The sequence below is a fragment of the Gadus morhua genome, chromosome 3 (assembly GCF_902167405.1).
Source record: "Gadus morhua chromosome 3, gadMor3.0, whole genome shotgun sequence".
Lineage (NCBI taxonomy): Eukaryota > Metazoa > Chordata > Actinopteri > Gadiformes > Gadidae > Gadus > Gadus morhua.
In genome coordinates, this window is record NC_044050.1 from 29,299,322 (window position 1) to 29,325,854 (window position 26,533).

At 49.4% G+C, this 26,533-nt stretch overlaps 2 protein-coding genes across 4 annotated transcripts in view; one reads left to right on the forward strand and one right to left on the reverse strand.

Moving 5' to 3' along the window:
* nde1 (nudE neurodevelopment protein 1) lies at positions 1-8,820 on the forward strand. Its single transcript, XM_030350617.1, has 9 exons — positions 1-328; positions 445-575; positions 1,006-1,159; positions 1,878-2,026; positions 2,113-2,249; positions 4,310-4,474; positions 5,454-5,539; positions 6,096-6,259; positions 7,018-8,820. Exons 2-9 carry the CDS (start codon positions 490-492, stop codon positions 7,109-7,111), a joined length of 1,035 nt encoding a protein of 344 aa, XP_030206477.1. The 5' UTR covers positions 1-328; positions 445-489; the 3' UTR covers positions 7,112-8,820.
* LOC115539774 (myosin-11) overlaps positions 8,811-26,533 on the reverse strand; it is a gene marked incomplete at its 5' end in the record, with an annotated part of 24,222 nt that continues 6,499 nt past the window's right edge. For 2 of the 3 annotated variants that reach the window (XM_030350563.1, XM_030350562.1), the window contains 26 exon segments: positions 8,811-9,831; positions 11,606-11,778; positions 12,588-12,696; positions 13,167-13,375; positions 14,731-14,854; positions 14,970-15,058; positions 15,411-15,539; positions 15,634-15,795; positions 16,260-16,472; positions 16,858-17,070; positions 17,234-17,482; positions 17,754-17,906; positions 18,002-18,106; positions 18,388-18,594; positions 18,728-18,872; positions 19,312-19,524; positions 19,951-20,122; positions 20,453-20,576; positions 21,749-21,886; positions 22,517-22,723; positions 23,177-23,308; positions 23,504-23,612; positions 24,001-24,161; positions 24,913-24,982; positions 25,266-25,387; positions 26,061-26,254. In XM_030350563.1, coding sequence (XP_030206423.1) covers positions 9,696-9,831; positions 11,606-11,778; positions 12,588-12,696; positions 13,167-13,375; positions 14,731-14,854; positions 14,970-15,058; positions 15,411-15,539; positions 15,634-15,795; positions 16,260-16,472; positions 16,858-17,070; positions 17,234-17,482; positions 17,754-17,906; positions 18,002-18,106; positions 18,388-18,594; positions 18,728-18,872; positions 19,312-19,524; positions 19,951-20,122; positions 20,453-20,576; positions 21,749-21,886; positions 22,517-22,723; positions 23,177-23,308; positions 23,504-23,612; positions 24,001-24,161; positions 24,913-24,982; positions 25,266-25,387; positions 26,061-26,254 — 4,058 coding nt within the window. 3 annotated transcript variants of the gene reach the window in all.

Sequence of the window (26,533 nt, forward strand, 5' to 3'; positions counted from 1 at the left end):
ATCCGCATCGACCAATGGGATCCTCCGAACGAAGTAGAGTTTAGATTTGGTTGATGAGCTGCTAGCATAATAAGACTTTTGTTAGCTGGGCGACCGAGCCTTTGTTTTCATAAATCTTTTCCACGTTTGCTTTTAAAGAAGATACGTTTAATCGGAACACATTACCCTAATCTCGAAAGCTCGATTCAGATGGTGTTGGCCCTAAATTCGCGTCAGCTTTGTTCAAGTCGTTAGCTTAGCCGGCTAAGAGCTAGCCTCGGGTTAACAACTCATCCAGAAGCTCCTCAGTGCTTCTACTCTACTGCCACGAAGCAACCCCTACTTGAAGGTATTATTGCTGTTTGATTCACAGACCTTCTTAGTTTGCGACATGACAGAGTAGGTGTGGCCCTGAAGAAGCCTATAAAAGTGGACATTTCTTTATTTGTTCCTCTTCTATGCCAGATCTGAAGTGGCTTCAGTCCATCGTGGATCCAGCAGCGCGCGGTCATGGGAGAGCCCTCAGCGCAGAGCTTCTCCTCCCTGGAAGAAGAGCTCCACTTCTGGAAGAGCCAGGCAGAGGGACACCAGCAAAGGTGACACCTCAACTGAGGATACTCGTGTGTTCTGACAACTGCTTGTGTGAGATCATATATAATGACCCTTACCATCCCTGACAATAAACTAACTCTTAAGATGCTTAGTGGTCCATCCGTTTTGGAGAATCTCTCGGGCCTAGGTTGGCAGTCTGTCTGAAGTGACAAGTTAAAGTAACTCTATAAACCTGATCTGGATTTATTCGTAGTTGTCTACGGTGATGAGTTAAACTAACGTAATCTGCTCATTAGTCCATCAGTGGGGAAGAATCTCTTGGTAGTCTACTTATCTTAACTTATCTAAAGTGATGAGTTAAACGAACTCTATGAACCGGTTCTGGGTGTCACTGTGCCCTTTGACGGCTGCCTGACAGCAGCAGCCCTGTTTCAGGGTGAACTGGTTCCCTATCTAACCCTGCTGCCTCCCCAGGGCCGACGAGGCCAACGAGGAGCTGCAGGAGTTCCAGCAGATGAGCCGAGACTACGAGGCGGAGCTGGAGACGGAGCTGAAACACTGCGATGCGCGCAACAAAGAGCTGCTTTCAGACAACAGCAGGCTCAGAATGGAGCTGGACAACATTAGGGTACGATGGCGTTCTCCCTGGGCCCTTTACACACACACACACACACACACACACACACACACACACACACACACACACACACACGCAGACACAGACACAGACACAGACACAGACACACACACAGACACACACACACACACACACACACACGTACACACACACATGCCGTAAACACGTTGTAAACACTGAGCTCAAAAGCCTATTTACAGATAATTTCCGGGCGTTCTACTGCCTCTATCGAGCAGCTGACTGCTATTTTGATTCAGACGTCCACAGGGAAGGAACATCGATGAAAGGGATGACTAGTTGATTATTCAATACATAAATCTCCTCTTCATCGCTCAGGGACAGTGGAGACGTCTCAAGGGCTCGTTTGTCTCACTTAACGACTATAGAATCCTAAATAACCGCTTTAATACGATGTACAAACACAGGCAGTATGGCCTCCTGATAATAATATTAATGTCCCCACTGTTGGGGAAATGGAGCATGTTTATCTCGATCGTATTGTTGGGGGCGGTATGTGGCCCTGAGCAAGACAGCTTACCCTACCTGCTCCTGAAGAGCTTGCTGTCGCCTTGCATGGCTGAGTGAATGTGTGCATGAATGGGTGAATGTGAGGCAATAATGTAAAGCGCTTTGAGAGGCCACTGGTTAGAAAAGCGTCGAATAAATGCAGTCCGTTTACCATTTACCATTGTTGTCTCTGTGGTTTCAGGAGAAGTACGACATCCAGCACGCCGAAGCGTTCAGACAGATCTCGACGTTGGAAGGCGACCTGGCCCAGACCACGGCGGCCAGAGACCACCTCCAGAAGTACATCAGAGAGCTGGAGCAGTCCAACGACGACCTGGAGCGGGCGAAGAGGTCGGGGTTCAGACTCAACATGCAGATAGTCCGTCCTCCTGGGATACCGTCTGATCGAACGTTGTTCCTGCTGCGCCTTCTCTCAGGGCCACCATCATGTCGCTGGAGGACTTCGAGCAGAGGATGAATCAGGTCATTGAGCGCAACGCCTTCCTGGAGAGCGAGCTGGACGAGAAGGAGACGCTGCTGGAGTCGGTACAGAGGCTGAAGGACGAGGCCAGAGGTAGAGGCACACCAACACACTATCTGACCTGTTAGAGGCTGAAGGACGAGGCCAGAGGTAGAGGCACACCAACACACTATCTAACCTGTTAGAGGCCAGAGGTAGAGGCACACCAACACACTATCTGACCTGTTAGAGGCTGAAGGACGAGGCCAGAGTAGAGGCACACCAACACACTATCTAACCTGTTAGAGGCCAGAGGTAGAGGCACACCAACACACTATCTAACCTGTTAGAGGCCAGAGGTAGAGGCACACCAACACACTATCTGACCTGTTAGAGGCCAGAGGTAGAGGCACACCAACACACTATCTGACCTGTTAGAGGCCAGAGGTAGAGGCACACCAACACACTATCTAACCTGTTAGAGGCCAGAGGTAGAGGCACACCAACACACTATCTAACCTGTTAGAGGCTGAAGGACGAGGCCAGAGATAGAGGCACACCAACACACTATCTAACCTGCTAGAGGCTGAAGGTAGAGGCACACACCAACACACTATCTAACCTGTTAGAGGCCAGAGGTAGAGGCACACCAACACACTATCTAACCTGTTAGAGGCCAGAGGTAGAGGCACACCAACACACTATCTGACCTGTTAGAGGCCAGAGGTAGAGGCACACCAACACACTATCTGACCTGTTAGAGGCCAGAGGTAGAGGCACACCAACACACTATCTAACCTGTTAGAGGCCAGAGGTAGAGGCACACCAACACACTATCTAACCTGCTAGAGGCTGAAGGACGAGGCTAGAGGTAGAGGCACACCAACACACTATATAACCTGTTAGAGGCCAGAGGTAGAGGCACACCAACACACTATATAACATGTTAGAGGCTGAAGGTAGACGTACACCAACACACTATCTAACCTGCTAGAGGCTGAAGGACGAGGCCAGCGGTATGAACTCACGCGCCACACTGCACACTCTTTTCGCCACGTTTTTTTTTCTCACAGCTTGAAGAACTGCTGATCTCTGCACTGTTCCCAACCGACAAAGCGTGTTTATTTCAGTCGCTATTAAATGAGATTTCTGGGAAAGTGAGACCAATAGCCGACTATTGATTCAGAGATATATAATTACATATGTATATACAGTAGGCCTTTATCTTCTCCTACGGGCTTTCACCAGGGCTCTTTGGTATGGTCTTAGATTCTGAAACTCGGCAGAATGAATCGGTATCACATTGCAAAAAGCATCACTGCACGTTTGTGCACACAAGCTGTCATCCTGACTTCAGTCGGTTTCTCTGAACTTAAAAACAGCCAGACTGCAACCTAACGACAATCTAACGACCGTCTGTATCGATAATATCAGATTATACTGACACAACTGCTGTGTCGTCCTGGCCCATGTCGTAACGGAGCCTGACATTAAAGATCACATATCATGCATTTTTTAGGGTTAAGTATTGCATTGGGGGGGTACTACTAGAATAGGGCTACATGATTGTGTGTCCGAAATGCACCTTATTATTCTCACATTGTTCATTTCCGCAAAACCATTTTCAGCGTCTTTCAAAAACGTTTTGATTTGTGTCCTGTCGCTTTAAGGCCCTCCTCCCGAGTAGCACCGTCTGCTGTGATTGGTCAGCGGGCCCACTCTGTTGCGATTGGTCGACCGCATTGCAAATTCACACCCCCGAAAAGTTGTAAATATTGCGGATATCCGGGAGGCGGGACTTCTGCACCTCAGCATCGCCCAATAGTTTGCGTGCAGACGAGCCGTTTGACGCTCTTAGTAAGGGGCGTTCTCTGAGATTTCTCTAGCTTACCAGACGTAGAACATGTATCAATACTTCATATCACAGTCTAAAGCAAAGGGAGAAGTCATTATATCCCCCCTTTAATGCCCCGAGCTCGGAGCCTAAACGACCACGTTGTCTTGTGTACTTATTTATTTAATTTATTTTTCCTTTTATTTAACCAGGTGAAGCCCTATTAAGATATTGAAATCTATTACAAGGGAGCCCTGGGGCATCAAATACACGAATTACAACAGAAACATGGATGACATGAGGGACTAATGGACACTAACTTGTGTCCGTGTGTCCTCAGACCTCCGGCAGGAGCTGGCGGTGCAGCAGAAGGACCCGAGGCCGCTGGGCAGCTCGGCGCTGGACTGTGAGAAGATGGACCTCCAGAGGCCCGGCCCCTGCAGCCCGGCCGCGCCCTCCAAGCCCCCGGTGCCCTTCGCCACGCCCGCCTCCAGCCTCCGCAGAGGTGGGAGCGGCCTCCGTTCACTCCTCCTCACTTTACCCGTTACCTTAACCCGTTACCTTAACCCGTTACCTTCACCCGTTACCTTAACCCGTTACCTTCACCCGTTACCTTAACCCGTTACCTTAACCCGTTACCTTCACCCGTTACCTTCACCCGTTACCTTCACCCGTTACCTTTACCCGTTACCTTCACCCGTTACCTTCACCCGTTACCTTCACCCGTTACCTTCACCCGTTACCTTCACCCGTTACCTTCACCCGTTACCTTCACCCGTTACCTTCACCCGTTACCTTTACCCGTTACCTTTACCCGTTACCTTTACCCGTTACCTTTACCCTAACCTTTACCCTAACCTTTACCCTAACCTTCACCCGTTACCTTAACCCGTTAACTTTACCCGTTAGTTACCTTAACCCGTTACCTTAACCCGTTACCTTCACCCGTTACCTTAACCCGTTACCTTTACCCGTTAGTTACCTTTACCCGTTACCTTAACCCGTTACCTTAACCCGTTACCTTAACCCGTTACCTTCACCCGTTACCTTTACCCGTTACCTTTACCCGTTACCTTAACCCTTTACCTTCACCCGTTACCTTAACCCGTTACCTTTACCCGTTACCTTTACCCGTTACCTTAACCCGTTACCTTTACCCGTTACCTTCACCCGTTACCTTCACCCGTTACCTTTACCCGTTTCCTTAACCCGTTACCCGTTATCTTAACCCGTTACCTTTACCCGTTACCTTAACCCGTTACCTTAACCCGTTACCTTAACCCGTTACCTTTACCCGTTACCCGTTACCTTAACCCGTTACCTTAACCCGTTACCCTTACCCGTTACCTTAACCCGTTACCTTTACCCGTTACCTTTACCCGTTACCTTAACCCGTTACCTTGGTGGTATGGTTGTTTATGATGAAATCATATCTACTGATATTATTAATGGGTTTCTTAATGCTCCCAATTGTACATTTGTAGGCGACAGTCTGGCCGGAACACCACTGACGACATCGGCCAGAATATCTGCCCTCAATATTGTGGGGGAACTTCTGAGGAAAGTGGGGGTGAGTCATTTTGCTATTATTGATATGACTGTACAGTTCAACACACAACCATGTGATGCAACATTTGGGGAAATGACCCCTTGTTGGATTTCCTTACAGGCCGATAACAAATAGCCTGATATTTGAATCTTGGCCTCCAAAATAACTATATATTTAACTCTGTTGGAGGTTATTTTAGAAAAAAGCAAATAATTTCTCACAAATCGTGTGTGTGTGTGTGTGTGTGTGTGTGTGTGTGTGTGTGTGTGTGTGTGTGTGTGTGTGTGTGTGTGTGTGTGTGTGTGTGTGTGTGTGTGTGTGTGTGTGTGTGTGTGTGTGTGTGTGTGTGTGTGTCAGGGCACATTGATATGACTTCTTCTTTGCCTCCATGTTCATATTCACGGCAGATCTCCAAGCTTCACCTAGAGTCAAATGAACGACCGAGTCAGACGTCAAACGCGTTGTCATGAACTGGGCGGCCTCTGTAGAGATGTATCAGAGTCACAGGCTGTTGCTCCAGACACTCGGACTGCGTCCAGACCGGGACTGACCCGCTCTCTCCCCCTCCTCCCGTCAGAACCTGGAGTCCAAGCTGGCGTCGTGCCGGGACTTTGTGTACGACACCAACAGCAGCCGGGCTCTGCTCCTGGCCGGGCCCCTCTCCCCCGGGGCCCTCTCTGCCGTGGACGGCGCCGCCGACCCCCTGGCCGGCACCATGAGTCCTCCCCCCCAGTACGACAGGTACCAACAAACACGCACGCACGCACGCACACACACACACACGCATGTATACATCAGCACCATGAGTCCTCCCCCCCAGTACGACAGGTACCCCACGGACACGCACGCACGCACGCACACACACACACACGCATGTATACATCAGCACCATGAGTCCTCCCCCCCAGTACGACAGGTACCAACAAACACGCACGCACGCACGCACGCACACACACACGTGTATACATCTGCCATCCAGACGTAGAAGGTGTTTTGTTGCCTAGTAGTTGTAGGAACTAATTGATTAATGATAAATATGTTAAAAAACATTCATAATTGGTAATGTTTTTTTATTATTTACAAGGTTTATGTTAGTCTAAGATGTGTATAAAGGATAAAAACATTTATATATTTAGTTTGACGTCACTGTGTTTAGTATAAGCTAAGCGAGCTGGGAGTCATAGAAGGCAACACATTTTGCGTTTGATAATAATTATTGATAATTATAATTTTGTGTTTTGTAATGAGACATTTTAAATAAATGTATGTTGTAAAAAAGGAATGTTGTATGTTGAAAAACAACATAGACTTGATTATGGTAATTTTGTGATTGTTTTTTCGCTAAATGGAATTTCCATTAATCGCCCCGCCCTAGTATTCAGTTCTTTGTCCATGAATGGGATTAGTGCGATATCGAGGACCAGGGAGGTAGAGTTCTGGAGGTACCAGCAGGGTGTGGCGGCTCTGGTCCTCCTCACGTGTCCCGTCATGTCTTCCAGCCTGGTGAAGCGGTTAGAGTTCGGACCGGCTCCTCCACGCGGCGTCACCCAGGGCCCCCAGTCCCCCCAGGGAGGGGTCAAGATCCTGCTGTAATCCAAGGACCAAGCCCCCACTACCCCCTCGGGACCACCGCATGGAGACTTAAACCCACGTCCTAACAGGCCCTCTAAGACTGTCTGAATGGCTGCCCCCCCCCCCCCCACCACACATAACCAGCACAATGGCTTCTGCTGTTCCTGTCCCGGCCTCTCTGCATCCCGATGCTACGATATCAATGAACCGACCCAGATGGGGACCTCCATCGCTGTCCCCACGTCAGAGACCGCACTGCCCAGGAGGGAGGCCACCCCTCTGGCCACCGACCCTCTGTGGACAGGAGGGCGCCCCCTGCTGCGTCGGAGGGCTACGGCAGTACTCCCACTGGCAGGAGAGGACTGGGTCTGCTGGTACCGGAGTGTTCGATCGGTCCGGGTGTACTTTACACATTTCACGACAGCAGGACGTTGACACTGTGACACACTGGGCCTCGCTGTCGATAGCTCGCTGTGCACAGACTTTGAGACCATGGAGAGGAAACTATACAGTATAAAGCTAACAGATTTATGATCGTGATGCCAAACTTGAAGCAGATTAAAAGGTCCCATCGCCTAGGTGATGGCATTTAAAAAAAAAACTAACATAGTGTCTTTAAATATAATGGTTTTACTTTGAACAAATTCAGGGTTTAGAAAGAGCCAATAAGCGGTCTCGAACTAATCAAGTTTTGAACATAATATTCTAGTATAAACAGAATAGGATTGAAGAATAGAAGCCATCTATTATAATGTTGTTGTACAATGATGTTAGACTATGGTGTGTTGAGATGGAGTCGAGGGTTTCCCCAGCTTTGCCGTTACTGCCTTTAATAGCTGAATCTTCTTTATCAGAGCAGACCTGGAACCATCCCATCGGCCGACCTTTGAACTCTCGGCCGGGCCAGCAGAAGGCAGGGTTCTGCTACTTAAGTAGCATTAGCACAAGCAGGAACTCAAAAGTACACATTCAAGTTTTAATTGAACCAGATGCTTTGGGTCGACTAGTGGCCCGTCCGGGAGTTGATCTCAGATCGGGGAGAAGCTTGTGACTTGAAACGGCCCACTCAGCCGTTTACTAGAGCTAGGGTTAGAGTTTATAACGATACAGAGTTGGGATTTAGTTTATTTAGCCATTATCTGGTTTAAAGTTGAAAGAGGAGAGAATATCTACTTTTAGTGTCCCAACGAAAGAGGATCAGCAGATATGCAGGTTGAGATGTTTAGAGAGGGTTTAAGATTTGTTGAGACACTGTTCTTCCAGCAGAAACATGAAAAATATTTTCTATTATTGATTTCTACCCCTCCAGGAACTTTAAGGAATGCTCTGCCGTGTCGTGTTGGTTATTACGAATACAGGGAATCCATGTGGAATATTGTACATTTAAGAACAATGTTTCACCAGTATGTTTTTGCTTAACGTCTCGGCACATACAAGAGTGGACCAATTAGTACCGGTTAACGATCCACCAAGTTGTGTGTGTGTGTGACCTAAGTTGTTGCACACACACCCCCTGCTGATGTCATGTGAGCTTACAGACTGTATCTGGCCATGCTACAATGCATCCACCTAGACTACTGTATGTGCCTGTGGAGCTCCAACAATAACCATATCTTCTATCGTGTTTGTTTGCATTTTGTATCAAGATGAGCAGATAATAATATCACTATGCAGTGTGTTGTCATTCAGCGAGACGGAAACAATAAAAGGAGAGTCCCTCTATCATTTTATTTTTTAAGCCTTTATTTCTTGTGCAGGTGGTTTCACAATGAATAGATGAGAAGGGTGACATGGAAACGGCAATGGATTACAGGCAACATGGACGAGTGGATCAACGTATTGCTTTGAGTTTTCCATCTTTTGACGATCATCACATATTAAGAGCATAGGTTCTCTGAAACGGGTCAACGTGGTCGTAAGCAAAGTGCAGTGATAGGAAGGTACCTGAAACTTCTCCATAAGTTGACTCGGAACATGTTTTATGTGTAAGACTGTTTCTGTGTCTACTGTGGAAGCCACCATTGGAGTAAAAAAAACCGGTGCTCAAGAAATCCTGCCAATTCAAGCAATTATTTTAATTTATTCAAATGTAACTGGGTGATCGTTATGGGGAAACTGGTCAAACTTAAATAGGATTGGATGTAAAATGTCTGAAGCCATCCAAGCAGGATGTGCAAGAAAAAATAAAAATGACGGCAGCGCAGGCAACAGGTTTTAAACTGACATTAACAGACTAATCTTGACAATGCTGCTTCTCTTTGAACAGTGGTCGAAAGGCATTTGGTAAGATGCACTTTTAAAGTGGCTACAAACCACGTCATTCAGTGCAGTACAAAAACTGTGGACATTGCAAATCACACGAATAACGGCAGCGGTATCACCCCTGTAACCCCCCGAAAGATCTCCTACGAAGTCCTTGTTTTGGTTTTCATTTAAAAAAGAAAGTGCTCAGTAAATAAAAAAAGCGGACACGTCAGTACACGACTGGAGTTTAGAAATACACGTTTAAAAAGTGAAGATAGAATTTATTTTTTAGTATGCATGTCGTCATGGGCCCTCTTTATAAACTCTCGGCCGACATGGTGGACCGACTCCGTGGATCTTCCTACTCGGAGGACTTGGTGCCGTTGAAGTCGCCCTGGGAGTCCACCTCCTCTTCTGAGGCGTCGTCCACCACGCCTCTCCGACCGCCGCCCACGCTACGCCGCGGGCCGCTGCCGAAGGAGGGCTCGGTGCCACGCCTGGGGAGACACGCACGCACACGCACACGCACGCACACAACAGACAGAGACGCAGAAGGACAGACACATGCAGGTAGACGGACAGACATACAGAAACAAACACACACAGACACAAAGAAGCACAAACACACACACACACACACACACACACACACACACACACACACACACACACACACACACACACACACACACGAACACAGGCTTTATCTCAGTGCTCCGGTATTTTCGAAAGCGCCTTTAAAGGTGGGTTAGGGTTTTTGCCCGGACACCACTCGTGTCGTTCACACGGTTATGAGCGTCCAACGAGGACAAAGGTGTGATTTGGTTAACGCAGGTTGGAAGCGCAGCAGCGTTTCTCCGCTCAACTCATTGACTCTCCACCCAGAGGAATGAGTTTGGTTTCAGAAACCAAACCAAGCGCTGAGAAAAATATGGTTGTCGGGTGGCCGAGATTGGGAGTGCTTTCCGCGAAGCACATTCCATCTCGAGTGGATTTCTAATTGTGAGATAAACCATATTTCCCTCTGTTAGGCTTTTGAAGTGCTAGAGAGGATGAGGATGGTTGGGAAAGAGGGAATATTAAGTCATGAGAGATGACTAAGTTACAGAGAGATGGTGATGGGGTCACTTCCAGACACGGAGGTACTTGCTTTTTTTACTCCTTGGGTTCTGGGTTGCCTCTGCAAGAGAGATGAACACGGTAGTTTGTGCTAAAGCTCAGACAGGTTGCTTATTATACTAGTAAAAAGCGTATTAAAAGTATTCACTGTCTGTTCATCATTTCTGTTCTAAAGCCATCCGATACAAACATCCGTTTTTTGGAGAGCACACAGAAGCAGATTTCACATTAAACAACATTTATATATGTTGACAAAATAGACTAGAGATGTTCCGAAATCATTTTCCTCATTCCCGATTCCAATTACTGAACTTGAGTATCGGCCGCGAGCGAGTATATATCAACACAATTCGGCATTTGTCATTGTGACTAATAATAGCACTTACTGTCGACAATACTATTTTTCAGAACTAGATCATTTACATTTATAATCTATCATTAAAATAAGACATTTGTTTTCCTCTAGTTAATCGTCAGTGCATCCATGTTTTTCCGAATTAGTTCGAACCCACGCAGGTCGGAGATGACTCGTTTCCCATTCCGACTTTCGACCTCCGAACGTAAACGAACGCAGCGTAACACCGTAATGGTTTTGATGCTCTCTGCCCGTGTAGTAAAGGAGCTAGTCACAGGATGGTATCGGATCAGTGCATAGACCCACCACCCACTATATAACATAACAACACATATCAAACACAACTTGGCCGTTTGATACCCTGTTTTTTGCACGGTTTCAGCATTAAATATCAGCTTGCGTACTATTCTTCTTGTATATTGTTTCCCTGCATTAGTATTTTTTTATTATTTTTAGCATTCAGCATTTAGCATTTTATACTTTCGCACAATTACATTTGTTGTTCTTTAGTGGTATTCTATTTGTGACGTAGTGTTTGCTGCTGCTGGAAGAGCAATTTCCTGAGGGAATATTCCCGAGGGATGAATAAAGTTCCTATCAATCCATCCATCCATCCATCCATCCATCCATCACCCATCCATCCATCTACCTGTCTATCTACCGATAAACCATGACTGACTTTTCGGCAATATCGGCATTTCCGATTTCCGATTTCCCGGCATCGGTATCGGAACAGCTCTACATCTAGAACAGACGTGTAGCCACTGGCGTGCCGCCGCCGCGGCGCCGGGCGCTACCTGAGTTTGCTCTTGAGCGAGTTGACCTCGCGGCCCAGGGCGTCGCTGGCCTCGGTGGCCTCGTCCAGCTCCCGCTGCAGCTTCCTTCGGGCGGCCGTGGCGCGCTGGGACTCCTCCTCGGACTCCTCCAGCTGCCGCTTCAGCTGCTTCATGCGCGCCGTGGACTTGTCCGCCTGTAGGGGGCGAGCGTGTGTTACGGACGCGCGTCATCCTAAAAGTCAACGGTCCGTTTCCTCACTACCTAATCACCCTTCAGTATGAGGCCTTTCTATAGGACGAGCTCTTAAGGGAAGATGGGCTTAAATGATCCCAGACAGGCCGTTATGGAATATCAACGTGCATTAGTGTGCAAGAGATCCCAGATTTCTGGAAATAATAATAATAATATAATAATAAAATGCATGGAACCAATGTGTGTCTGGTTAAGGGGTGCATCCCTCCCAGGTTAAGGTGCCCCGTATGAGCGTTGACAAAGGTGTGTGTCCCCTGTTTGAGTCTGGTGAAGGAGTGTTTGAGTCTGGTGACGGAGTGTTTGAGTCTGGTTAAAGAGTGTTTGAGTCTGGTTAAGGAGTGTTTGAGCCTGTTGAAGGAGTGTTTGAGTCTGGTTAAGGAGTGTTTGAGTCTGGTGACGGTGTGTTTGAGTCTGGTGAAGGAGTGTTTGAGTCTGGTTAAAGGAGTGTTTGAGTCTGGTTAAAGGAGTGTTTGAGTCTGGTTAAGGAGTGTTTGAGTCTGGTTAAAGGAGTGTTTGAGTCTGGTTAAGGAGTGTTTGAGTCTGGTGAAGGAGTGTTTGAGTCTGGTTAAGGTGTGTTTGAGTCTGGTTAAGGAGTGTTTGAGTCTGGTTAAAGAGTGTTTGAGTCTGGTTAAAGAGTGTTTGAGTCTGGTTAAGGAGTGTTTGAGTCTGGTTAAAGAGTGTTTGAGTCTGGTTAAGGTGTGTATCATTCCCAGGAGTGATGAAGGTGAAGGTGAAGGTGTGCATCGTCACCTGATCCTTGTACTGCTCTGACTGCTTCCTCTCGTCCTCCACCTGGATCAGAAGGTCCTTCAGCTTCTTGTCCTTCTGCCGCAGGCCCTTGGCACTCGCCTGCTTCTCCCTGGGGGGCCGGCCGGGGTGGAGGGGGGTGAAGGGGGTACAGACACATTGGTCATCTCTCTCCTTCCCCTACTATCTCCAATCTCTTCCCCTTTGAGTCTTTCAAAGGGGAAGCTTCTTTTTTTCATCAATCATCCAGACTCATGTGCATTAACTATACACAGGGTTTCAACAAGTTACATTTAAGACATTTAAGAGCTTAAGACCTCGCTTTAAGGACTTTTAAGTTATAAGGACTTAAGGGACCTTTAATGGGACTTTAAAAGCTTAAAAGTCATTAAAAAGGAGGGATATGGTTCATACAGATCAATATATCATAACAAATAAAATGTAAAGAGCACCTAAGGAACGACACGGATGTAAAAAATGACGGATAAAATTCAAATAGTTTTGTGTGTGTGGCCTCATCCAATCAGATGTTAGGGATTCTACTGACGTGATAGGACCTGAGGACCTAGGTGGGGCACTGACCTGTTCTCCTGCTCCACCTGCTCCTCCAGCTGCGCCACCTTGGCCTCCAGCACGGAGATGGAGCTCTTGAACTTGGACTTGACCTGGTTCTCCATCTCCTGCAGCTTGGCCTTCAGCTCCTTGTTCTGCCGCTCCGCCTGCTGCCGCGCGCTCTCGTTCTTCTGGGAGGTGCTGCGCTCCGTCTGCAGCTCGTTGTTCAGCTGCTCCACCTGCGGGTGGAGGGGAGGGTGGGGGGGGGGGAGTGGGAGGTTAAGGTGGGCTGGGTTCTCCACCTGTATTAGGAGGTTAAGGTGAGCTGGGTTCACCACCTGTATTAGGAGGTTAAGGTGGGCTGGGTTCACCACCTGTATTAGGATGTTAAGGTGGGCTGGGTTCACCACCTGTATTAGGAGGTTAAGGTGGGCTGGGTTCTGTAACTATTAGGAGGTTAAGGTGGGCTGGGTTCACCACCTGTATTAGGAGATTAAGGTGGGCTGGGTTCTGTAACTGTATTAGGATGTTAAGGTGGGCTGGGTTCTGTAACTGTATTAGGATGTTAAGGTGGGCTGGGTTCTCCACCTGTATTAGGATGTTAAGGTGGGCTGGGTTCTGTAACTATTAGGATGTTAAGGTGGGCTGGGTTCTGTAACTGTATTAGGATGTTAAGGTGGGCTGGGTTCTGTAACTGTATTAGGAGGTTAAGGTGGGCTGGGTTCTGTAACTGTATTAGGAGGTTAAGGTGGGCTGGGTTCTGTAACTGTATTAGGAGGTTAAGGTGGGCTGGGTTCACCACCTGTATTAGGAGGTTAAGGTGGGCTGGGTTCTGTAACTGTATTAGGATGTTAAGGTGGGCTGGGTTCTGTAACTGTATTAGGATGTTAAGGTGGGCTGGGTTCTGTAACTGTATTAGGAGGTTAAGGTGGGCTGGGTTCTGTAACTATTAGGAGGTTAAGGTGGGCTGGGTTCTGTAACTATTAGGAGGTTAAGGTGGGCTGGGTTCTGTAACTGTATTAGGAGGTTAAGGTGGGCTGGGTTCTGTAACTGTATTAGGATGTTAAGGTGGGCTGGGTTCTGTAACTGTATTAGGAGGTTAAGGTGGGCTGGGTTCTGTAACTGTATTAGGAGGTTAAGGTGGGCTGGGTTCTGTAACTATTAGGAGGTTAAGGTGGGCTGGGTTCTGTAACTGTATTAGGATGTTAAGGTGGGCTGGGTTCTGTAACTGTATTAGGAGGTTAAGGTGGGCTGGGTTCTGTAACTGTATTAGGATGTTAAGGTGGGCTGGGTTCTGTAACTATTAGGATGTTAAGGTGGGCTGGGTTCTGTAACTGTATTAGGATGTTAAGGTGGGCTGGGTTCTGTAACTGTATTAGGATGTTAAGGTGGGCTGGGTTACCACCTGTATTAGGTAGGTTAAGGTGGGCTGGGTTCTGTAACTTTATTAGGAGGTTAAGGTGGGCTGGGTTCTGTAACTATTAGGATGTTAAGGTGGGCTGGGTTCTGTAACTGTATTAGGAGGTTAAGGTGGGCTGGGTCCTCTAATAACTGGTCTGGCCAAAGGCACCACGTGCTGCTGTGGATTGGTCACCTGCTGTGTGCTCTTCCTCTGCCTGTCGTTGACGATCTCCAAGTTGCTCTGCTCCTCCTCAAGCTCCTCCTCCAGCTGGGAGATCTTAGCCTCCAGCCGGCGCTTCTCATCGGACAGGGCAGACCTGGGCACAGGACACGAACACCCCCAGTCAGAATCAGAACCCCCCACGCGTCTCGGCAGTGCATCGCCACACAGCAGCGGGGCTGCGGGCGATCCGAAGGGTGGCCTCCACTCACTTCCCGGAGGAGTTGCTGGCGAGCTCGTCGGACAGCTCGTCGCGCTCCGCCTCCGCCTGCTTCCTCGCCCGGTCAGCCGCCGCCAGATCCTAGAGTCCCATGAGCAACGCATCGTCCGTTAGGGCAGGGGTTAGCAAATGGAGGTCCGCGTCCCCCTAGGGGTACTTTGGAGTACTGCACGGTGTACTCAGAAAATGTAGAAAGCTTCAATTCTGACAGCTGGATAATAGAAAATCGAGAAAATGGACAAGTGGTTGAATTGTAAATCTGAAAACAAGGAGAATCCATGAAAAATAGAGTTCTGTGCCAGTGAAGGGGGGGACAATATCTCAGAGGGGGTACACCAGTAAAGAAGGTTTGAGAACCAGTGTGTTAGAGGAGTCTGCGGCTTCTTAACGCAGTAGCTCTCATTCCCATCCACTGTAACGGTGGGGAGGTTACCTCCTGCAGCTGCATGAGCTCCGCCTCCAGGCCCTTGGCCTTCTTCTCGCTCTCCTTGGCGGTGGTCAGCACCTCCTCTCGGGCTGCGTGGGCGTCCTCCAGCTCCCTCTGGTAGTCCTTCATCTGGAGCTGGGGAGGGACAAGAGCGACGACGCGGTGAGGCAAACCCGTACCCGGCGGGGGGAGGAAGAGAGGATCCCGAGTCCGAGGACGTCTGCTCTACCTGGATCTTCTTGAGCTGCTTGACGGCCTCGTCCCGGCCCTTGTTGGAGGTCTCGATATGTCCCTCCAGGTCCTTCAGGTCTCCCTCCAGCTTCTTCTTGGCCGCGGCGGCGAGGGTCCTCTGCTTGCGCTCGTCCTCCAACTCGGTCTCCAGTTCGCGCACCTGTTGAGAGACGAGCAAACGCTTTGAGATGCAGTTTGGTTCTGGAAATTACTTTCAGGGATGAGGATTAATTTACATTAAGCATACTTATTGAGGGCGCCTAGCAGACGCTTTTATCCAAAGTGACTTACAATGAGTACATTTGTCAGAAGAAAGAGAAACAACATTATATCTCTGTCGTTACAGTAAGGATGTTCATAGAACCAAGTGCCAAGCACTAACCATCACTAGGTTAACCCATTCCCCGTATAAAAAACGGATATCTAGGATAAGATGCTACACAATGCTAAGTACTATTTTATGCAAGCGCCAGGACGTACAACATACAATAAGTGTTTACATTAAGTTGCAGGAGGTACAACACACAATAAGTGAGTACATTAGGCGCCAGGACGTACAACATACAATAAGAGCGTACATTAAGCGCCAGGACGTTCAGCTCCGAGGTCTCGTTGAGTTAATACCTGCTTGACCAGCTGCCTCTTCTTCTCCTCGCCCATCTCATCGCGTCCGAGCAGGTCCCTCTCAAACTGGGCCTTGAGCGCCTGCATGTTGACCTCCAGCCGCAGCTTGCCGTCCTCAGCCGCCTGCAGCTCGTCCTCCAGCTCCTCCAGCTGGGTCTTCATCTCCTCCACCTGGGCCTCCAGGCCCCGCTTGGACTTCTCCAGCTCATGGACCTGGGAGGAGAGGGAGGGAGTGAGCCCCAATGTCAGCAGGGCTCGGTCAAAGTCTAGGATTCTCGGCAAAACGTTTAACGGGACGTTTTGGCCTTCGTTTCTCAGAAATGACAGACCCAAAAATATGGGTTCTTCTGGAAGATCTGATTCATGCTGAAACAACAAAACATATAACTGGACGTTTTAGCCTTAGTTTCTCCGGAGTTAAAGACCCCAAAACATTGGTTCCTCCGGAGGAAATGATACATGCTGAACCCTTTGTCTGAATCTCTTTTGACGATTTACCATCGTGCATTGTAGGTCAAATCGACTCAATCAAAATGAATGTTTCACATCCAAAATGTGAAACATCAAAATGAGCAAAACACCCCAAAGCGCTACTCACACTCTTGCCGACGTCGTCCTTGGAGCTGACCAGGTCCTCCATCTCGGCCTTCAGGCTCTTGTTGGCCCTCTCCAGCTCCTCGCGGGAGTCCTGGGCCTCGTCCAGGGCTCTGGCCAGGGACAGCGCCTTGGTCTCCTTCTCCCGGGCTTCCGCCTCCGCGCGGTCTCGCTCATCAGCGTACTTGCTTGAGATGCTCTTCTCCTCGGCCAGCATCTAGCAGGGACCACAGAAAGCCACAAGTCCATTGAGTATGCTATAATATAACGTATAACTTATAGAACAACGTCCTTTGAACACTAATCTCTTTCCCTGATATCAAGCTCTCTGTAAAGACATGCACCATCACTTCAAAATTTGTTGTTTGCAACTCTCATACCTGGTCAAACTTCTTCTGCTTCTTCTCCAGGTTGGACACGTTCTGCCGCTGGTTGTCCAGATCCATCATGATGTCCTCTAGCTCCTGTCCGAGACGGTTCCTGGTCTTCTCCAGCTTGTCGAAGGCGGAGGCCTTCTCCTCAAACGCGGAGTTGGCCGCCTCCAGATCCCTCTGCAGACGCTTCTTGCCTTCCTCCAGCAGCTCCACGTTCCCAGTCATCTCGTCCAGCTTCTTCTTGGAGTCCGACAGCTGAGGACATAACGAGAAGAAGGAGATGGAGATGGGGAAGGAGAGGGAGGAGGAGAAGAAGCAGAAGAAGCAGAAGAAGAAGAAGAAGAAGAAGAAGAAGAAGGAGGAGGAGGAGGAGGAGGAGGAGGAGGAGGAGGAGGAGAAGGAGGAGGAGGAGAAGAAGAAGAAGAAGAAGAGAATCAGTTTTAATAATTGAATAATCTGCCATTTAAAAGGCATATTAAAATAACATCTCACCCTGAGTGCCCCCTGTGTGTGTGCCCTCTCTCACCTGGATGTTGAGGGTGGAGACGTGTCTCTCCACGTTCCTCTTGGCCTCCACCTCCTCGTCCAGCTGGTCTTGCAGGCTGTTCTTGTCGTCCTCCGCCTGCCGCAGCTTGGTGGAGAATTGGAGCTTCTGCCGGGTCTCCTCAGCCAGGAGCTCCTGATGAACACACAGAGGGGGGGTCAGCGGTGAACACCTCAGCTTCAGTCAGACGCCGGACCCCCCGGAGGGGCTTTCTCCCGCCTCACACTGACCTGAGTGTCCTGGACCTGGGCGGAGAAAGTCGAGACGTCTTTGCTGAGTTTGATGTTCTTGCCCTCGGCTTCGTTCAGGAGGACGGTCACCGACTCCAGCTCGATCTGCAGGAAGACAACAGGACACACTCTTTGTCTCAGAACAGGACACACGGACGTGGCGTAAGAACAGGACAAACACTCACGGCCTCAGACAGCAGTAGAGTCAGAATAAGTTCAACGTTTAATCAATAAAATTAAATTAAATTAAACTGTATTTGTTCAGGTACAGTCTCAAAGGGCTTAACAGGCCTGTATTCATGACATTTATGATTTAATCCAACAATCAGAAGAATATCTAGAATATATATATGTACTGTATATGTATATGAATGAACGGTTCTGACCGTGATCTTGCTGCAGCGCTCGCCCAGCTCTCCCTTCTGCTTCTCGCTGTCGGTGAAGCGGACCTGCAGGTCGGTCAGCTGACCCTCCACCTTCTTCCTCTTGTGCTCCACGTCCTGTTTGGCCGTGGCCAGCGTGCGGACCTCTATCGTCAGGTCTGACGTCTCCTTCTCCAGCGCCTGCTTGGCCTTCTCCAGGGTGGACTTCACCTGCAGGTCAGGAGAGGAGTCAGCAGGTGATGCTCACTCGCTCTTGTTCTAGGCAAGAAGCGGCTATTCTAGACCCCAGAGCGTCCTGACGGAGGGGTTCTCATTGACAGGGTACTGTGGGGGGGCGACGTACCCGTTTGGACTGCTCCAGCTGCTCCGTCAGCTCCTCCACCACCTGCGTCTGCTTCTGCCTCATCTCGTGGACCACGGCCTCGTGGGTGCGGTTCTCCTCCTCCATGGCCTTCTTCAGCGTGGTCACCTCGTGCTCCCGCTTGGCTCTGAGACGGGGAGCGCATGGGTTCACAGTGAATACAGATAGGAGCACACGTGGAGGTAGATGAGGAGATGGATAGGAAATACTTATTATATTTCAGCGTAATAAAGACATTTACATTTTACATTTTTCATTCAGGGCGTTTAGCAGATGCTTTTATCCAACGCGACTTACAATAATTCCATTTGTCAGGAGAAAGAGAAACAACAATATATCTCTGTCGGTACAGTGGCCAGCGGTCTATGCCTCCAAGTGGGCGTGGCCTGCGGGTTCTGACTCTAAAGGGGCGTGGCCATCGGTCTCTGCCTCTGAAGGGGCGTGGCCAGCGGGGTCTAAAGGGACGTGGTCAGCGGGCTATGCCTCCAAGTGGGTGTGGCATGCGGCTCTGCCTCTAAAGGGGCGTGGCCAGCGGGCTCTAAAGGGGCGTGGCCGGCGGGTCTGACCTGAGCTCCTGCTGCGTTGCGGTGCTGTCCAGGGTGTCCTCCAGCTCAGACTTCAGGGCCTCCAGCTCCTCGCCCAGGTCCCTCTTGGTCTTCTCCGCCTTGTTGCGGGCGACTCGCTCAGAGTCCAGGTCCTCCTGCAGGTCTGAGATGTGGCCCTCCAGCTCCCGGATCTTCTTCAGCGCGTTATTCTTCTGCGCCGTCTCGTCCTCTAGCCTGGAGGACGGTGAGAGAACACATGTGTTACGTATGCCATGGATGGTCATCAGTATGCATTGTTACTCCATGCCTGAGGGGGGCGCTCTACGGCACCTGTTCAGTGTAACATCGTCCTGGTGCTAGTGAATCAGAGTTAAAATGGATTTAAACCTCTCGACCTGCTTTCTTGTGTCACGTTCAAGTTATCCTTGTATTATAGAACGGACATAATAACACGGAGTATGGTAAGGTGTTGAAATGACTATAACTGTAAGAGTGTTTTATTTAATCGCATTTTAATATGGAATTTCAACCGCAGAGTAATTTGAATGCTACAGTTTTAGTTTGGTTTCTAAAGACTACCTTGGTTGTACAGTACAGCAGATTCTACTCCAGTAATGAACGGATCACTTTAAAGCAACAGGATGTCGCTGCTCGTCTCACCTGGCCAGCGCCGTCTGCAGCTCCTCCTCCTTCTTGGCCAGCTGGGCCTTGAGCTCGGCGATCTGGGCCTGAAGGTCGGCCAGCTGCTCCTGGAGGTCGTTGGACTCCGCCTCCAGCTTCCGCTTCACCTTGTCCAGCTCCTGGCGACCCTTCTCCTCCTTCTTCAGGCGGACTGGGGGAGGAGTCAGGGCACATCAGGAGGTTAGGAGGTCAGAGGGTCAGGAGGTCAGAGGGTCAGGAGGTCAGAGGGTCAGGAGGTCAGAGGGTCAGGAGGTCAGGAGGTCAGTGGCACGGAGAGACGTGGACTGAGGCGAGGTAGGCTTGTTGTGTGGATTCATGGTTCCAAATGTGATGTTTTTCGCCTTTTTCCCCACAAATCACATTGATTTAGAGATAAAAAGACGCAGCAGATCAAACGATTCCAAGCCCGAGTGATGAAGGTAACAGGGCCTTGGTTTAAGGTAAGTGCAGGATAATGGAGCAGTATAAGCGTGATGTTTACCCTCAAGCTCAGAGATCATGGACTCGTGTTTGTTCTTCAGCTTGGTGAGGTTCTTGGACTTCTCCTCCTCCTCAGCCAGGTTGGTGCTGAAGTCTGCGATCCTCTCCTCCATCAGCTTCCTCTCCTACCCGTCCACAAACACAGGCGATGTAACATCAAATCCAATCCAAACATCTATCTCATCTCAACAGGTGAGGGCTAGGGCTTATCACACTCACACCTGGTGGCATGACATCACTGCTTTAAGGGATGCATAACCTGCATAGATACTATCAGTTCACACCACCACCACTTTCCACAACTTTAATCCAAGGGTAAAAGGTCACATGTCATAACGAACGGCGTCCCGGTCTACGGAGAAGACGTAGAGAGACGTAGCCTCGGTACCTTGACGTAGCCACGGTACCTTGACGTAGCCACGTACCTTGACGTAGCGAGTGTACCTTGACGTAGCGAGCGTACCTTGACGAAGCGAGCGTACCTTGACGTAGCGACCGTACCTTGACGTAGCGAGCGTACCTTGACGTAGCCACGGTACTTTGACGTAGCCACGGTACTTTGACGTAGCCACGGTACTTTGACGTAGCCACGGTACCTTGACGTAGCCACGTACCTTGACGTAGCGAGTGTACCTTGACGTAGCGAGCGTACCTTGACGTAGCGAGTGTACCTTGACGTAGCGAGCGTACCTTGACGAAGCGAGCGTACCTTGACGTAGCGAGCGTACCTTGACGTAGCGAGCGTACCTTGACGTAGCGAGCGTACCTTGACGTAGCGAGCGTACCTTGACGTAGCGAGCGTACCTTGACGTAGCGAGCGTACCTTGACGAAGCGAGCGTACCTTGACGTAGCCACGGTACGTTGACGTAGCGAGCGTACCTTGACGTAGCTACGGTACGTTGACGTAGCGAGCGTACCTTGACGTAGCCACGGTACTTTGACGTAGCCACGGTACTTTGACGTAGCCACGGTACTTTGACGTAGCCACGGTACCTTGACGTAGCCACGTACCTTGACGTAGCGAGTGTACCTTGACGTAGCGAGCGTACCTTGACGTAGCGAGTGTACCTTGACGTAGCGAGCGTACCTTGACGTAGCGAGTGTACCTTGACGTAGCGAGCGTACCTTGACGAAGCGAGCGTACCTTGACGTAGCGAGCGTACCTTGACGTAGCGAGCGTACCTGGACGTAGCGAGCGTACCTTGACGTAGCGAGCGTACCTTGACGTAGCGAGCGTACCTTGACGAAGCGAGCGTACCTTGACGTAGCGAGCGTACCTTGACGAAGCGAGCGTACCTTGCACAGCTTGTTGTTCTGGTCCTCCATCACCAACACGTCGTCCTCCAGCTTCTTGATCTTCCCTTCGCAGGTGACCTTCTCCAGCTGGAGCTTCTGCCGCGCGTCCTCTTCCTCCTCGAGGTGTTCCTCCAGGTCCTGCAGCCCGAGGGTTCAGCATCAGTGTTCACATCATTCAGCAGCGAGGTCATGATGAACCCAGGCATGTACGTCGTGGAAATATCCATCATAACCATAATATACAATTATATACAAATTATATTAACCTTGTTTGTATAATTGCTAGTCAATTTAAAAGGAATTGCATACATTCTCCATGGACCTAGAGACTTCTTTGTTGTGTCGATTCCTTTAACCGTCTTGCAGCCTTGCTTGTAGAGTTGCAGACATGTCCACTTCCCCGTTAGTGTATTGCAGTTCAACTTGGTCCCTATCGCCACGGCTGACTTCTGCCCTGACCAATCCTAAACTCTCCCCGATGGAGAGCTTCACTCCCCCTCACCTTTGGTACCTTTGTAACTATCCACAATGTGAAAGTTCCCCAACATGAATCTTGTTCACCCATTTTCTTACTGAATATATTCTTGGTAACTTTGCTGCCGGTATCTTCCCATGATCATCCTCTATATGTCCGATGTGTTCTGTCCTAAAAACAAGTTATTCTTCATCAATGCATCAGCATCTTAGGATGTCTGCCCTCCAGCTCTCTAGAAAACAACCACCAAGACCCTTTAAGGCAAGACGAGAGATGAAGGAGGCGAGCCTGACCTGCATCTGCTGCTGCATCTTCTTCTTGTCCACCATGAGGGCCTGGGCGCGGTCCTCCTCCTCCTCCAGCCGCGCCTCCATCTCGTGGAGGATCTCCTCCAGCTCCTGCTTCTTGGCGCCCAGACGCACCCTCATCTCCTCGGCCTCGGCATACAGCTCCGTCTCGGCCTGGAGCTGCTCCTGGAGCGCGTTCCTCTCCTCCAGGACCTGAGGAGGAGCAGGGTGGAGGAGGAGGAACAGGGTGGAGGAGGAGGAGGAGCAGGAGCAGGGTGGAGGAGGAGGAGGAGGGTGGAGGAGGAGGAGCAGGAGCAGGGTGGAGGAGGAGGAAGAGGAGCAGGGTGGAGGAGGAGGAGCAGGGTGGAGGAGGAGGAGGAGCAAGGTGAGGGCAGAGGCAGGGTGAGCAACACAACTGAACCCCACAACTGAAGCCGCGACCCCACTTCCCCCTGTCGCCTCCTCTCTGGGTTCTCTCTGGTTCTGCTCGTTTTATGAACAGTACATGAATGTTTTGTGTACGATTATGGGTTTGAGGATGCTAAACTAATGAACCCACAGGTTTAAAATGCAGGAAAGAGTGACATTGATTTGCAGCCTTTATATCACCATAAAACCCTGACATCACCGTGCAGATTGGATGGGTTTGTGTGCGGGGCTGCTTACCGACGTGTGCTTCAGGCTGATCTCCTTCAGCTCAAACTCAAACTTCACGGCGACCTCCTTGGCGCTCTTCAGCTCCTCGTCCTTCATGCCCATCTCCTCCTCCTGCCGGGTCACCTGGAGCAGAGGCTTGACCTGCAGCACGCAGAGAGACCAGCAGAGAGACCAGCAGAGAGACAAGTACAACAGGGGTTAGAGGCCGATGGAGGGAGAGAGACCAGTACAACAGGGGTTAGAGGACGAGGGGGGGAGAGAGACCAGTACAACAGGGGTTAGAGACCGATGGAGGGACGCTCTCCATGTGATGCATTATGGGGCCTGTCTCCTGACCTTGGTGAACAGCCTCCACCACTGCCAGTTCCTGAGCTTCAGGTAGGCGGCGCAGTTCCTCTGGATCACCTTCATGGCCGTCAGCTGCTGCTGCCTCTTTGAGAACGCCCTGGGAGAGACGCACAATGCATCGGACAATACGTTGTAGACGATGGTAAAAAGTAGAGTTGTTCCGATGCTGATACCAGGATTGGAAATCTGCCTAAAATCGGCTGATACTCAAGTTCAGGAATCAGCATCGGTATCAGGAAGGAGAAAGTCATATCTAATCAAAAGTAATAGATAGATGAAAAAAAAATACAACTAGTATGATAATGATTATTATTATTATCGTGATTATGTTGCAATTATTTAGCTAAAATTCTCATTATATGATGTTGAATTATGATACATACAACAACATGCATATACTGAGGCTACTGACAAGGAAAGTAAAATAATCCTGATTTAACAGGACAACACAACGCCACTCCTGGCGGTGAGAAGCTTGGACGTACTTCCTGGCCAGGAAGCCTCTGGCCTGCGACTGGAAGGCGATGATCACCACGGTGATCTTCAGGTCCCTCTCCTCCTCAAGCTGGGCCAACACGCCCGTCCTGAAGAAGATCTTACTCTGGCCGATCCGGTACAGGTTGGGGTCCAGGTCCAGATGTTTGATCTGCAGACACAGAGAAGGAGAAGGAGAGAGAGAAGGAGAGAGAGAAGGAGAGAGAGAAGGAGAAGGAGAAGGAGAAGGAGAAGGAGAAGGAGAAGGAGAAGGAGAAGGAGAGAGAGAAGGAGAAGGAGAGAGAGAAGGAGAAGGAGAAGGAGAAGGAGAAGGAGAAGGAGAAGGAGAAGGAGAAGGAGAAGGAGAAGGAGAGAGAGAAGGAGAGAGAGAGAGAGGGAGGAGAAGGAGAAGGAGAAGGAGAGAGAGAAGGAGAAGGAGAAGGAGAAGGAGAAGGAGAGAGAGAAGGAGAAGGAGAGAGAGAAGGAGGGAGAGAAGGAGAGAGAGAAGGAGAAGGAGAGAGAGAAGGAGAAGGAGAAGGAGAAGGAGAAGGGGAGAAGGTTAAGGGCAACAGCAAGTGATAAAGTATCACGTAAAATACAGTCAGACTCATAATAACACAACACATATAGGGGAGTTTAGAAAGATTAAGCTTTAATATTTCATATATGATTCATATATTAATATATGACACATGAATACTGCAGACTAGGGCATTGTGTTTGGGATTATTCACTGTTAATAACCTTTATTGATTCCATTCGTATTCTGTTGTCACTGAGTTGTAAATGTTTTAATGTAACTGCAGCTGTGCTTAATGTTTGATTGATTTTGCCAGAATCATGATTCGTATTAATCTGGAGTTAAGTGTGCAGCTCTACTGCAGGCTGTGAGTACAGAGGCGTTCAGTGTATCATGACTTTACCATGAGGCAGCAGGCCTGCTTTCCATCCATGAAGCCTTTAGGGATGGCGTTCGCAGCCAGGATCTCATAACTGAGGGGTGGGAAGAAGAAGGAGGACAGGGAGAACGTATGGGGGAGGAGAAAAGGTCCCGAATACCACACACCGACTGTCAATCACTTATGACAATTACTTTTAATACATCTTATTATAGTACACAAGAGTACAAGAGTACAATGCTTAGGCTACACACCAGCCATTCACAGCCATACACCTCAACACAGCAGCAACAAGACGTCAAGAATGAAAAAATGCAAACACAACACCCTGCGTTGTTTAAAGCGGCGTGTGCTTAATGTCTACGGCTCCAACGTACCGCTGGCGGTATTCCTGGAAGAGGATCCTGTTGGGGAAGCCCTGTCTGCAGATACGGATCCCCTCCAGCACACCGTTGCACCTGAGCTGGTCCAGCACCAGCACAGCGTCCAGCTTACCCGCCTGAACACAGAGGAGGGGACAGACGGAAGGGCTCCACGTCAGTGAGACCGATGAGAGCTACAGCAGGGAATCTCCTTCATGAATCAGCAGGTTGGTCCACGACCAGTAAATTCACACAAACGTTGAGGATATTATCAGCAGCACTTTCCTTTTAGTGTTTCATCCAAGTCAGATGTTGAACAGGTTTGTTTTTGTGCCACACAAATCAAATAATACACCATATGGTAAATTACAGAAGAGAACAGGATTGATGATAAAAAAAACGATAATATTTTTGTTCATTGGGACTTTTTACAATGGAACTAAATCGGGAAAAAACGTTGACTTCAACCGTGCCGAAGGCAAACAACTGAGGGTTGTCAAAAGTTGGTACACGTTTAGAAACCGCGTGTAAGCAGGTCTCCAAAAATTAAAAGGAACTCTTCGGCGACAGGGGGCGCCATTTTTCACAACCCAACTAATCGCAAGTCGACCTCAAAGCAGCGCAGGGACTTGGAACTCGGCGTGCTGGCGTGAGAATGTCGGCATGCTCGCGGAACACTGCGCGCAGCCGCGCACCACAAGTTGCCGCAAACACGTGCCTCTTCTTTAGAAAAGGCACATGCGGCGACATGTCTACTCGTTCATTGAACCGACATGAGGACATCCCTGGTGTCCGGCGTCCGATCCTCACCCTCTTCTCGTGGTTGGGGATGATGCAGCGGACGAAGTTGGGCTGCGTGTTGTGCAGCGTGGTCATCAGCTTGGTCAGGGACTCCTTGTAGAGCTGCCCCACGGTGCGGAACATCCCCTTCTTGGTCTTGGAGGAGCTGGGCATCGAGGAGTCGGACATCTTGGCGATGGTCTCCAGGCCAACCACTCTGTCAGCTGATTAACACAGCACGATCACCTCGTTAAGAACGGACTGGTTAACAACACACGATCACCTCGTATAGAACGGACTCATTAACAACACATGATCTCCTCGTAAAGAACAGCTGATTAACACACAATTATAACCTCGTTAAGAACAGCTAGTTAACAACACACGATCACCTCGTTAAGAACAGCTGATTAACAACACACGATCGCCTCGTTAAGAACAGCTGGTTAACAACACACGATCACCTCGTTAAGAACAGCTGATTAACAACACACGATCGACTC

Bases quoted from the DNA above. Each gene is read 5' to 3' on its own strand.
- nde1 (XM_030350617.1), top strand. From the start codon at position 490: ATGGGAGAGCCCTCAGCGCAGAGCTTCTCCTCCCTGGAAGAAGAGCTC. The intron at 576-1,005 runs GTGACACCTCAA...CTGCCTCCCCAG, and splicing joins GCAGAGGGACACCAGCAAAG to GGCCGACGAGGCCAACGAGG. The intron at 2,250-4,309 runs GTAGAGGCACAC...GTGTGTCCTCAG, and splicing joins GCTGAAGGACGAGGCCAGAG to ACCTCCGGCAGGAGCTGGCG.